The 12,886-nt window shown below is 30.3% G+C and overlaps 3 protein-coding genes across 6 annotated transcripts; 2 read left to right on the plus strand and 1 right to left on the minus strand.

Moving 5' to 3' along the window:
• Positions 1–1,065: 1,065 nt before the first annotated feature.
• On the minus strand, positions 1,066–2,652 carry LOC110670270 (60S ribosomal protein L24-like). 4 transcript variants are annotated; one of them, XM_058137933.1, is made up of 5 exons: positions 2,596–2,652; positions 1,977–2,052; positions 1,755–1,856; positions 1,509–1,651; positions 1,066–1,388 (listed from the first exon to the last, which is right to left on the minus strand). In XM_058137933.1, the coding sequence occupies exons 3-5, from the start codon at positions 1,776–1,778 to the stop codon at positions 1,232–1,234; spliced, it is 324 nt and encodes a 107-aa protein (XP_057993916.1). In that variant the 5' UTR covers positions 1,779–1,856; positions 1,977–2,052; positions 2,596–2,652; the 3' UTR covers positions 1,066–1,231. The 4 variants fall into 4 exon arrangements, with proteins under 4 accessions (XP_057993916.1, XP_057993918.1, XP_057993917.1 ...); XM_058137935.1 differs by having other exon boundaries at positions 1,977–2,031; positions 2,493–2,625; XM_058137934.1 differs by having other exon boundaries at positions 2,493–2,625.
• Positions 2,653–7,055: 4,403 nt separating this feature from the next.
• On the plus strand, positions 7,056–9,167 carry LOC110670267 (lignin-forming anionic peroxidase). The gene is made up of 4 exons (XM_021832242.2): positions 7,056–7,738; positions 7,907–8,098; positions 8,297–8,462; positions 8,556–9,167. Exons 1-4 carry the CDS (start codon positions 7,520–7,522, stop codon positions 8,942–8,944), a joined length of 966 nt encoding a protein of 321 aa, XP_021687934.2. The 5' UTR covers positions 7,056–7,519; the 3' UTR covers positions 8,945–9,167.
• A 1,946-nt stretch (positions 9,168–11,113) lies between these two features.
• On the plus strand, positions 11,114–12,737 carry LOC110642361 (lignin-forming anionic peroxidase-like). The gene is made up of 4 exons (XM_058137939.1): positions 11,114–11,476; positions 11,559–11,750; positions 11,842–12,007; positions 12,101–12,737. Exons 1-4 carry the CDS (start codon positions 11,249–11,251, stop codon positions 12,487–12,489), a joined length of 975 nt encoding a protein of 324 aa, XP_057993922.1. The 5' UTR covers positions 11,114–11,248; the 3' UTR covers positions 12,490–12,737.
• Positions 12,738–12,886: the final 149 nt, after the last annotated feature.

Raw genomic sequence — 12,886 nt, forward strand, 5'->3', positions numbered from 1 at the left:
GATGAATCAACCCACCGAAAAAAAAAACAGTCATTTCTCAAAATTAATTGCCTATTAATATTAGTTATGAACAAACTTATGAAATACAGCTCCTAACAAAAATAATCAAAATAAAAATCATTACAATTACCTTACAAGTATCACATATTAATAATTTATTGACAGTTTGATCAATTTAATGTATCAATCGAATGTGAATATTTATTTGGTAATTATTTAAATTTCATAGTTTAATTACAAAAATTTACAAATTTTATAGTTTTTTAATAATTAATCCTTAAAAAGAAAACTAAATGACAGAGTAAATCTAAATATTTATGTATATTGCTCATATTATCCAAAAATTCTAATTTTAGGTAATTTTTATTTTTTTTTTAATTTTAATTCCTCTTTCTCTCTCCCTCATCGTCTTGGCAACAATTTTTATTGAAATGCATGCAAAATGTCGCAAAATGGAGGATTTTTCTGTGTTTGAAAGTGTGGAGGATAGAGACGTCGAGACATGAAATTCGACATATTACAATCTCGTTGTTCATGGTCATGGCCAAAAAGTACTAACAGTGTTTTTGGTCCAACATTTCGCTAAAGTAAAACTTCCTTAAAAATAGTTTATTTTTTCTTAAAAATAACTTAATTATCCATTTAATAAAAATAATATTTTTCATTAACTAATTCCCCTAACACTATTATAACATGTTAAAAATATTTTCTAAGCCTAAATAACATTTCTTGCCTTCTTGCTTCATTGAGTGCATTATGCCGCCATTCAGGGGCCGAGGCTTTTTGTTGATGGGAAGATATAGTTTCAACTAATGCGTAAAGAATATGGCCTTGCACGTTTTGCCCAAATGAGCAAGCAAAAACAAGGTAAAACTGAAATCAATAATAATGACCACGACCTATTTTTATTTTTTTCAGCATCCTCTTGCATTTACTAAACCCCACAATGGAGGGAAGTAGTATCAATTCATGAGAGACTCAAAATAATTATTGAAACAGAACAAATGACTATGCTCTTAGCCAACAGATAATGCCTTAGAAAACCTTTCAAGTAAATAAGAAAAATGCTCAAAGATGGTCAAGAAAATCCCTAAAAGAAGGTTGGCCAACAAGACCAATAAAGTATCCACACATATGAGACTCAAAGTATCCATACATGAAATTATAGAAACAGAAAATTTCAACCTGTTTATGCTACTTCATAGAGATGAAATGAACAGATTTGACAAAATCATCGCTTACGACCGCCACCACCAAGCTTGGGGCCCTTTGGTACAGCACCCTTAGGCACATTGCCCTTGCCCTGTATTTTTTGTGTTTTGGCCATCAACTCAGCTTTCTTTGCCTTCTTTTCATCTTTTGTTTTCTTGATCCTCTCCTTGATTTCACTGAACATAAAGAAGAGTAATTAATATGCAAAGCACAAGTAGCTTCACATTCGATATCTTAGCAACAAGCGAATATAACATGTCATGCTTCACTCATCATAAAATATGGTGATAGTATACCGTAAAGCAGCTTCACGAGCTGCATCTCGGACCTCTGGTTTCTCAGTCCTCCTCTTCTGTATGACCTCCAAGGTGGCACCAACTATAGACCTTGAATATGGCTTCTTGGTGGTCCTGCGCTTCTTCTTAACAGCAGCAAGGTCCTATAAAGAAAATGATAACAATTTAACATAATGATAGAGATTGTGTGTGTTTTAGAGAGGGGGATGGGTGGTTGGTTAGAGTTCACAGCACAAATAAAAATACCTTCTTGTGTTGTTTCCTGTACATGGCTGTCCAGGTAAGCTTTGAAGGCTTTAGGCGGTTGTGGAAGTACCTCTTGCATTTTGAATTGGCGAAGAGGAAAACCTTCATCAATCATAAAACATATAGTACTTTAGGTAATTCTCTTGAGATGGAAAACATAGTGAACATTCTTCTGTTTCTAAATACACCAACAGACAACAGTACTTGAGGAGGGCAAATCACCTAAGAATCAGATCGAACAAATCTGATACCCTTACCAGGGTAAATTTTGGCACCGCTGAAGCGACAAAGCTCAGTCCTAATATGCGAAAACCAAGTATAAAATTACACATAAGAACTTTATAATATAAGTATAAAACCAAATCTAACTATGCCAATGAAACCAAACCCAAGATGATACAGGACTACAATGCACAGATTGAAGTGCACTAATGGGTAAAAGAATAATAATTCAGCAACCAAACTAATATCACACCTTACAATAACGAATAAATAATATCTGCACAAAGCTTCACATTGAGTCATTAACAGCACAAACCCAAAAATTTCTACGCACATACATGCTACCCTACTTCAATTGATAGAAAAAGTGCAACTTATTTCTGAAAAATGATAATTTCTTTATGTATCTGTGATAGACAGGATTTTGGGGGGTTCTAGGAATCCAAGAAGGATTTGAAGTTCAAAGTTATAAAAAAAAAAAAAAAGGCAGCAGATAAATTAATTGGAGAGATGTACACCGAATGTTCAGGATTTCAATCTCAGATCCACAAAGTTAATGGTCACTATAATAGAAAGAGAAATCAGTTTGATTCAGAGATATTGAGAGAGACAAGCGCACTTGAGAACCATGGTGAAAGCAGATGTTGGCGTCGCGCTCTAGTGGTGCTCAAAACCCTAATCACCGGTTCAATTTAAAGGCAGGACGTTTTGATGCGTGTGCCATTTCTGTTAGAATACAAAAAAGCCCAAAGTTAAGGCCTTCACAAACCCAATGGGCTCTTGTATTAAAAAAAAAAAAAATAGAGCTCCATCCTAATTGAAATTCATATCAATTTTAAAATATTTATTACTTTATTAAATAAATAAATAATTATAAAAATCAAATGAAGCAAAAAAATATATATTTTTTCTAAAATGATTAATTAAAAAACCAATATAGATTTGTACATTCAAGAAATAGCTTCATAGAAGTTGAAGTTTGAAATGAGATAAAGAGTCTGTTTAGCACATTGTTAAATTATTGGTAAAAAAAATTATTTTTTTAAATATATTAATTAGAGAGAATATTAAAAAATAATTTTAAATTAAATTTAATAAGTTTTAATTATAAAAATATTAAAATAATAAAATAAAATTTTAAATTATTTTTTTAATAATATTTTAAATAATATTTTTATTTAAAAAAATAATTTTGATCTCCCAAACGCACGGACTCTCAACACTGCAAGTTGAAGCCTGGCCAATGCCAGCCTTCCCAGATTTGCATATAGCCTGGAGAAACTCGTTTCTTTGTTCAACACCTAGGGTTTTAAGTGCTTGAGAAATGGTTCCTAGTAAAAGCTCTGCAATAAATAATTGTGCCTACACGAGTTTATTTACCTATTTGTTGTCATATAAATTGCTATTAATTGAAGCAAAGTTACAGGCCCGTGATCGAAATATAAATGGTTCCTAGTACAAGCCCTGCAATATAGCCCACTAAACATAGGCTTAAAAGCCCCAAAATAGAGTTGATTACCTATTTTTGAAAGGCCATCCTATATATGAAACAAGCCATGCGATCAGTTTTAATCCATCTACTGTTAAATAGGGAATATCTCTTGGAATTCGTCTCTAATTCACTGGTCTATGAAAAAGAAAAAAGGCCGCCACCTTTGTTGAATTCCATTAAACAGAATTGGCCAAGTTGCTTAATTATAGGAGTAGCATGCAGCTCTGTGATTTGATGCGGTTTTCAATTATTTTCAACTGGGCGGATGCTTTGTTATTTGCCTATCTCCTTTTGTCCTTCTATGCTTGGAATACACAGTAAAAAAAAAAAAAAGAATTCAGAAAGAAATATCATTTTGGATGTTAAAAATACAGAGTTTTTTTTATAAATTGTTTTATTATTTTAAAATTATTATTTATAACTAAAATATGTCAAAATTAATTTTAAAATAATTTTTAATATTATCTAATTAATATATTTTAAAAAGTATTTTTCTTAATAATAATAATATTAAATGAAATTCAAATATTTCTTATTTATATTCGGTCTACTATAAACTTAATATATAAGATATATGGTGAAATTTATCTATTAAATATATAAATTTCATATAATTATATTTTGAATCTATAATAAATTGAGACTAAATAAAAATTTTTCATAAATTAAACTAAATACAAAGAAATCTAGGCACAATGGGCTTAATGAAAAAAAAAACACGTTGGAATTATAAATAATACTTTATCTAAAGAAAACAAAAATAAAAGAAGTCTCTTGGCACCAAAGGAATGTGTTTGGCATTAAACTCAACTAGCTTTTTTTCGCATAATATTTTAATAATATTTAAAATGAAACTTAAAAAAAAAAAAAGCCTATTGTTCAAATAAAAGTAAATCTCTTTATTTTTGAGAATTTTGATTTTTATCACATGAGATATTAAGTAATTTGATAAGTTATAATTTTTTAGTTTTTGGTTTGATCATCTCTCTCTCCCTCCTCCCTCTCTTATTCTCTCTCTCACACGCTCTCTCCCTTTCTCACGCACAAAATAAAAAATTTAGAGTAGTAAAACATTGCCGAGGGTTGTTACAATAATGTTGGCTTTGTTACAACATTCTACAAAACATTGCTAGATATATTCTGAATACTAATAAGTTGAATAGATTAAAAAAAAAACTACGAGTGTAAAATCCTGCAGAATCCCAACCTCATCTTTTTCAGAGGTAGTAAAACAAAACGGTTGCCCCTTTCCACCATGCATCAACTTTATAACTTGGGTTAGAAAGCCTATTCCGATCCAATGAAATCCACAGCTAGAGAAAGAAACAAGAGGGTCAACGACCGAATTCCATATTTTATGATAATCAAAGTGTAAATAAGGGGTCTTGTGATGCAGAGCACCTCTCCCATAACAAATAATGCTCCATGTTGATGTTGAACCCTGCCCAACCATACCCGGTCAGATAACATTCTAGCATTCTCCCCAAACCTACTCAATGTTGACACTGCTCTCCTTTCTATATTCCATGGATTCCGTCCTTTAATATCTTGTAAATGACTAGGCCCATAATGGTTTCCAGGCTATGCTGAGAAGACAAATTCGAATGCTTTTGAATATTTGATGTCTCTCCACCATGCAAAGCAACTAATATCCACTGTTCCGGACCAAAGCCAACCTAACTAACATCCTAATAATATGTTTAGATAGAATGAAAGAAGTTTTTTTTAAAGTAATGTAATAAAAAGTAAGTTATTAAAATCTCCATATCCCACTAAATTGATGGTTAAAAAAGTGAGATTTAAAATTTTCAAAAATTTTACATCATTTAAAAAGCTTTCCTCTCAAACAAATTTAGTACTTTAAAAATCTATAACTCATCTCCCAAACACCCTCCCAAACATAATTTTAAGTGGAATGAAAGGCTTTTTGAAATCATTGAATGGAGAGAGATAGAAATGAATTAAATAAAAATATAAAAATAGTAACTTATCAAATCACTTGACATCTCATGTGATAAAAATTAAAATCTTTAAATTAAATTATGAATTTTAGATAAAATTTCTTTAATTATAAAAATTATGATTAAATTATTTAAAATTAAAAATTTGAATATAACTAATGACTAATGTGAAAGTTTGAATCTATTTGACTAATAAAAAAAAAAAGTTTTCTAACTTTTTGGTTCATTAGTTTGATTCTCTTCTTACTGATGTTTTCAAAATTATACTAAATAATGAATGAGCTTGCTAATTTAATTATTGGCGATAAGAGGGGTCAAATAAAGCCCAAAAAATAAATAATGATAGCTTTGAATGGTGCTAATGCATGGTCATGATTATTTTTGCCACAGCAACGAACATTAGACGACAAAAACATCTCTTTATAAGGTCATTCTCAGATAACGAACTTCAGTAAATTTGCGACAATGAAATAGATTCTGCCCTTGATTATCTTTGAAGGCTAATTTGTTGTTGTTTACGGTTACTTCTTCAACTAGACAACTTATATTATAAATAAGACAAACCCATTGCATGTCTAATCACTTGATGCACTGTACTAACTAATTATTACATTTACTTATATAATTAGTCCTTGTTTTTTAGTTAATTATGCATGGGCTGCTGGAGGAGGTGATATAATAATAATAATAATAATAATAATAATAATAATAATAATAATAATATTGATCAATTAATAATTAGTTGAAAGTTGGAGGCTGGATCGAGAGGGTATGCATTGAGATATTTGTTGACCATGCATATACGATACAACACATTATGGAGAGGAAGAAACCAGATTGAACTTATGGATAAGGTCAAAGAGTCGAATTTCTGGTGTTGATTTTTCCAAATGTAATGTTAAGCAATTAGTTAGTTAATTAATGATATCTTTTAAAAGTCAAAAAAAAAAAAAAAAGGGAGAAGCTGCTGTCTGCCTTATATTTAATGAGCCTATTAATTTTTCAATTAAATATATTTCATTTTTTATATATTATTATTTTAATTATATATACATTTTATTTAATTATGTAAAATTTTTTAAATAAAAATTATTAAATTTATTCTTATATAAAAAATTTTAAATTTGTATGGAATTTATAATTAAGAGATTAAAGAGTAATTCTAAAACTTTTTTGTAATACCATTTTCAATGATGTTGATAAAAAAAGTTTTATTTTTTTTTTATTTTTGAGGTGGTATTTTTTAATAATTCATACACACTTTTATTAACCAATTTAGGGAATGTTTGACATTACTATTAAAATGATTGTCGAGAAAAATATTTTTAAAATATATGAGTTAGAAAATATTAAAAAATAATTTAAAATTAAATTTAATAAATTTTAATTATAAAAATATTAAAATAATAAATTAACTTTTTTTAATATATTTTTTTCAATAATATCTAAAATAGTGATTTTATTTAAAAAAATAGTTTTATCCTCAAACCTCAATACTAAATACTCACTTATACAAATATGTTTTTTTTTTAGAGTTTATAAAAATATTCTTTAAAAATTAAAACTCCAAATGGAACATATAATCATTCTCTTTGGTCAGATTTTCACTAAACGAGAACTTGTGCAACAAGGAAAACAAGTGATCAATTACATGATCCTTCCTTTCGTGCATGGATTTCTTAGTTGTTTTTTCAATCTACGTCCAAAATCTTTTTCCCCTAAGAGAAAAAGCAGCTCCAATGTGGAATAAAATTGCACAAGAGAATCCAAAACAGCCGAAGGACACTGGATTACGTTTCTAAAATTCTGAATGATTCTAGTAAACAAAAGGCAGCAGAAAATTTCATGCCAGATAGGCTACCTGTTTCCCTTCTGCATTAATGTATGTTGGCTAGCTCTACTATTGTAGCCGCCTTGAGGAGAAAGGGTCAGAAAACTATTTAGAGCACAACACTATAAATAGGGGTCGAGGCTTGTGCTTCTTCTGCATCGATCATTCACTCTCTCTTTTTCTGTCATTGCCATATTGTATAATCAGTTTATTTTCTGCTGTTAGGAGAAAAATATAGCATTAAACAAATAGTATTAAAATGGGTTCTCGTTTTTCTTTTCCTTTCATGGTTTTGACAATAGTCTTGATGATTTTTTCATGCTTGCCATGTCAAGCACAGCTTTCTTCAAGTTTCTATGACAACACATGTCCAAATGCATTGAGTAGTATTCGCACCACTATTAGGTCAGCTGTCTCGCGTGAGCGTAGAATGGCAGCATCTCTCGTCCGCCTTCATTTCCATGATTGCTTTGTTCAGGTAAGCTAAAATATAGCAGCGCATCAACTTTTAAAGGGTATATATGAAGAGATCAATTAGACTATAAGCTTGATTATATTCACACATCCTCAGTACATTTATATGAAGAATTGTACATTAGAACGTATTATTGGCATAGAGTGGTTAATAATTTTATAAATATTGCAGGGTTGTGACGGTTCAATCTTGCTGGATGATACACCCACAATGACTGGCGAGAAATTGGCACGCAACAATAACCAGTCTGTTAGAGGATTCGAAGTCGTCGATGATGCCAAGGCTGAAGTTGAGAGCATATGTCCTGGAGTCGTTTCATGTGCTGATATTGTGGCAGTAGCAGCTCGTGATGCTTCTGTTGCTGTGAGTAGTTAGAAAGAATATATCCTCATTAACTTTGAAGTTTTTCCTAAAATTTTCTAATCCTGTCGATCTATCAAACTTCGACTATAATCATCATTATTGTCATTGTTTTAGCAATCTATAGACATGTAGATTTTAACAAATATATCATTACCATCACATTCATTAATATGAGATTTTTATATATGTATAAAATAGGTTGGTGGACCGTCATGGACAGTGAAGCTCGGAAGGAGAGACTCTACCTCTGCAAGCCGAAACTTAGCTAATGCCAATCTTCCTAGTTTTACAGATAGCCTCGAAAGTCTTATCTCTTTGTTTGATAGCAAAGGTTTAAGTGCAAGAGACATGGTTGCCCTTTCAGGTTTGTATTATATCTCAAAAAATTTAGTTTCAGAAATTGTGATTAACACATTACAGACATGTTCAAGATGCTAAAGAATTAAGTGGGATACAGGATCACATACAATAGGCCAGGCAAGATGCCTGACCTTCCGTGGTAGGATTTACGACAATGCAAGTGATATCGATGCTGGCTTTGCAACCACTCGAAGGCGCCAGTGTCCGGCTACTGGTGGGGATGGCAATCTTGCACCACTCGATTTGGTGACGCCAAATTCTTTTGATAACAACTACTTCAAGAATCTTATTCAGAAAAAGGGTCTTCTTCAATCAGATCAGGTGCTTTTTAGCGGTGGATCAACAGACAGCATTGTTAATGAGTATAGCAGGAGCCCTTCAACTTTCAGTTCTGATTTTGCTTCTGCCATGGTAAAGATGGGAGATATAGACCCTCTAACTGGTTCTCAAGGAGAGATACGCAGACGTTGCAATGTTGTTAATTAATTGATTTTGCGGGAAAGAAAAATCATTTATATTTCATAAATATTACACTCTAAAATAAATAGTGGGAGAATAGCCTGCATGCGCAAGATCATCAAGTTTGGTCAAGGCATGATTCTACTGTACGTCCACACTTCAACCAAAGTGTGGTTAATTAATTCGTCGTCTGGCATAAGCAAAAGTGTATTATATACTCTCCTGTAGTGGAAATTAAAGTGTTCTCATATATCCTTCTCTTTGGGCCTATCGCAAAACAAAACTCAAATCTTTTGTAAAATTATAATTTAATTTCTTAGCTTAAATTTGGATAATTTAGACTAAATTAAGTACATTAATTATAATAATATTTAATTGACCAAAACTTAATTTTTCATTTTATTTATTTGATTAAAATATTAAGCTTATAATTATCAAGCTTTCATAATAAAAAATTGTAATTTACAAAAAGATAATTAATTATTTTCATTTTTTTAATTATTTAGAAATATATGTACTTATTAATAATTTTGCATCTCTCTATTTCTACTTTTATATATATTATATATAAATATAAATAATAAGCCCAAAATTCTTTATTAACACCAACTAATCAATTAAAATTAATTTTTTTTCAATAGTACATTAAAATTATAAATTTGAATAATAAATCATGTTAAAATGGTAAAAAAAAATAATATTGAAATCAATGAAAAATAATTTAAAATAATTAACATATCTAAAAACTAAAATTATACAATTTGCAAAGTAAATTATGCTATCATCACTCAAAGAAAATTCTGCATAAAAGTTCTTTTTTGATACGTTAATTGAATTTAAGAAATTAAAAAATTATTCAAAAAATTAATAATATGACTATTTTTTATTATTATAAATAATTTTTAAAAAAAACTGTTTAAATTTAATTAAGAAAATTATAGCATAATTTTATTATAAAAAGAGTCATTATTTTTCAATTAAAAAACAGAGGAAAAAATAAATTTTCTTATAATGAAAAATAATTTAAAATATTTTACGAAATTTATTTAATTTTAGTTAATTGAATTATTTTCTAATTTTTTAATTAGAAAATTCAATATTTTTATTTTTTTAAATAAATTAATTTAGAGGTGAACGGGCTTAGTCCCGAAGAGCATGAAAGTGCCATGTCCACTTGCGGGAAAAAGAAAAGAGGGTTTACCAGCCATGCCTCATAATTAATGAACGACTCATTGTGGATGTCACTTTCATTTTAGTTTAATTAATTAATCAATCACAACTCCGTTATGTCAATCAATTAATTTCACCACGTCATCATAATACATGCATAATAAAATTAAGTTATCATTTTTCAAAAAATTAAATTATTAACATATATTTTTTAAAAATTTTAAATATTTATATATCTTACGATGAAAAAATCATTTATCTGTCTTTTTTAATACCCTCATCTACAACATTTTATTATTCTCAAAAGATAATTTAACATATATGTAATTATTAATCTAATTTCATAATTTAATTCAAAAATATAAAATAATTTGAAAAAAAATTATTAAATTAATATGAGCTTTTCTTTTAACAATGTAATTTTGCTATCCAAACATTATGAAATGGATTTCTCAGTGCTAGGGTGAACATTAAAACTAAAATAATATATAGTGCTTCCACTGTTATTTAAAATATTAAATTAATTAAAAAAAAGAGTAAACTTTAATTCATTTTTAAAATTGAAGATATGGTCAAAACTCAGATGTACAGTAGTTACTTTTATGACTTTGATTTTTCCAAGCAGCTGGAGACGTGCTCTTTAGGTCTCTTACTATTAGAAACATCCAACAAATTATTAATGTGATTATAACTGTACCTTGCCATCTACCCATAAATTAATTTTCTAAGTCCAAGGTGTTATCCACTAAGTGACGTAGTCGAAATGAATAGATTTGCTTGAAGAAATCAATCCAAGCAGGCTTAAAGAGAGTGGATTCTTTGATTTATTCTATTATTAAACAGGAAAATGGGCCTAGATAGCATAAAAGTAAAACCCACAGAAATTTCAATGGTTCTTTAATTCAAAACACTCATTAATGACATTGAGCCTACCAGCTGCCCTAAAAAATTTGAAGCAGTCCCATGAAGAACAGGTCACAAAATTTTGGAAGAAGGTCAAGGGAACCTATAAATAGGTTGTAGGGCTTGTGCTTATCTGCAATGTTTCCTTCCTTCAATTCCTTTGATCTCTAAACCACCAAATCAATCTGTTCACTCTCTTTCTCACAGATTCACTTCTACTTTTAGGAGATAAACGCTAGCAAAATTATAACATTAAGAATGGCTTGTCATTTGTCTTCTACTTGCTTGGTTTTCTCAATTTTATTATTACTATTATTATCTTTCTCAAGCTTGCCATGTCAAGCACAACTTTCTTCCAACTTCTATGACGATACATGTCCTAATGCACTTTCCACAATTCGATCAGCTATTAGGAAAGCTGTGTCACGTGAGCGTAGAATGGCAGCATCGCTCATTCGCCTTCATTTCCACGATTGCTTTGTTCAGGTATACATTACTTATTTCATTAATTACCTTCATTTTATACTTCACAGGAAACTAATGTGTGAAGTTGTGAACTCAATTGCAGGGTTGTGATGGTTCAATCTTGCTGGATGATACGCCCTCAATGACTGGCGAAAAATTTGCTCGCAACAATAACCAATCTGTTAGAGGATTTCAAGTCATAGATGATGCCAAGGCCCAAGTGGAGAGCATATGTCCTGGAATAGTTTCATGCGCTGATATTGTTGCTGTAGCAGCTCGCGATGCTTCTGTTGCGGTAAATATCACTGGCTTTACACATTCACATAAAATATTTTCTCAATTGATGGCGTTTAATTTAAACATTTACTTATTAAATACAAAAATAGGTTGGTGGACCTTCATGGAGAGTGAAGCTTGGAAGGAGAGACTCTACCTCTGCAAGCCGAAGCCTAGCTAATGCTAACCTTCCTAGTTTTACAGATAGCCTCGAAAGTCTCATATCTTTGTTTGATAGGAAAGGTTTAAGTGCAAGAGACATGGTTGTCCTTTCAGGTTTATATTCTATCTCAAGTAATTTAGTTTCATAAATTGCAATTAATACACTAGAGACATGTTCAAGATGCTAAAGAATTCTGTGGTATACAGGATCACATACAATAGGCCAAGCAAGATGCCTGACCTTCCGTGGTAGAATTTACAACAATGCTAGTGATATCGATGCTGGCTTTGCAAGTACTCGAAGACGCAAATGTCCAGCTAACAATGGAGATGGAAATCTTGCACCGCTTGACTTGGTGACACCCAATTCATTTGATAACAACTACTTCAAGAATCTTATTCAGAAAAAGGGTCTTCTTCAATCAGACCAGGTACTTTTCAGGGGTGGATCTACAGACAGAATTGTTAATGATTATAGCAGGAGCTCTTCAGTTTTCAGTTCTGATTTTGCTTCTGCCATGGTGAAGATGGGAGATATAGACCCTCTAACTGGTTCTCAAGGAGAGATACGAAGGCTTTGCAATGTTTTACGTTAATTGATTAGTTTGTCAAAAGAATTATTCAAAATTCAAAGTGTTGATAGTGTCATGAAATTGTTTATTCATTATCAAGTTCTGCAATAAATTGTGGGAGTATATCTTGAACATGATTTTCTCTCGCTCGAGACACCCCCATTATATTATTCTTGTAATTCACTTTTCGATTCAAGTATTGTTAGAATGTAAGTTATACTTCATTGTCACGTATAATTAAGCTAATTGTACTTTTATTTATGGTTTTAAAATATTGACGGCCTTTTATTTTTGGTGTTTAATTATCACCTTAATTACATTTTTTTTGTCAACACTTAAAGACATTTATTCCCTAATAGCAAAGACATTCTTGCTATTTAATTTTTTTTATTAAACCCCAAATTAATTTAAATATTGGAGT

Source organism: Hevea brasiliensis, chromosome 16 (genome assembly GCF_030052815.1).
Source record: "Hevea brasiliensis isolate MT/VB/25A 57/8 chromosome 16, ASM3005281v1, whole genome shotgun sequence".
NCBI classification, from domain to species: domain Eukaryota; kingdom Viridiplantae; phylum Streptophyta; class Magnoliopsida; order Malpighiales; family Euphorbiaceae; genus Hevea; species Hevea brasiliensis.

Bases quoted from the DNA above. Each gene is read 5' to 3' on its own strand.
- LOC110670270 (XM_058137933.1), bottom strand. From the start codon at position 1,778: ATGTACAGGAAACAACACAAGAAG. The intron at 1,652-1,754 runs GTATTTTTATTT...TTTTCTTTATAG, and splicing joins ACAGGAAACAACACAAGAAG to GACCTTGCTGCTGTTAAGAA. The intron at 1,389-1,508 runs GTATACTATCAC...CTTTATGTTCAG, and splicing joins GCTCGTGAAGCTGCTTTACG to TGAAATCAAGGAGAGGATCA.
- LOC110670267 (XM_021832242.2), top strand. From the start codon at position 7,520: ATGGGTTCTCGTTTTTCTTTTCCTTTCATGGTTTTGACAATAGTCTTG. The intron at 7,739-7,906 runs GTAAGCTAAAAT...TAAATATTGCAG, and splicing joins TCCATGATTGCTTTGTTCAG to GGTTGTGACGGTTCAATCTT. The intron at 8,099-8,296 runs GTGAGTAGTTAG...TGTATAAAATAG, and splicing joins CTCGTGATGCTTCTGTTGCT to GTTGGTGGACCGTCATGGAC.
- LOC110642361 (XM_058137939.1), top strand. From the start codon at position 11,249: ATGGCTTGTCATTTGTCTTCTACTTGCTTGGTTTTCTCAATTTTATTA. The intron at 11,751-11,841 runs GTAAATATCACT...ATACAAAAATAG, and splicing joins CTCGCGATGCTTCTGTTGCG to GTTGGTGGACCTTCATGGAG. The intron at 12,008-12,100 runs GTTTATATTCTA...TGTGGTATACAG, and splicing joins AGACATGGTTGTCCTTTCAG to GATCACATACAATAGGCCAA.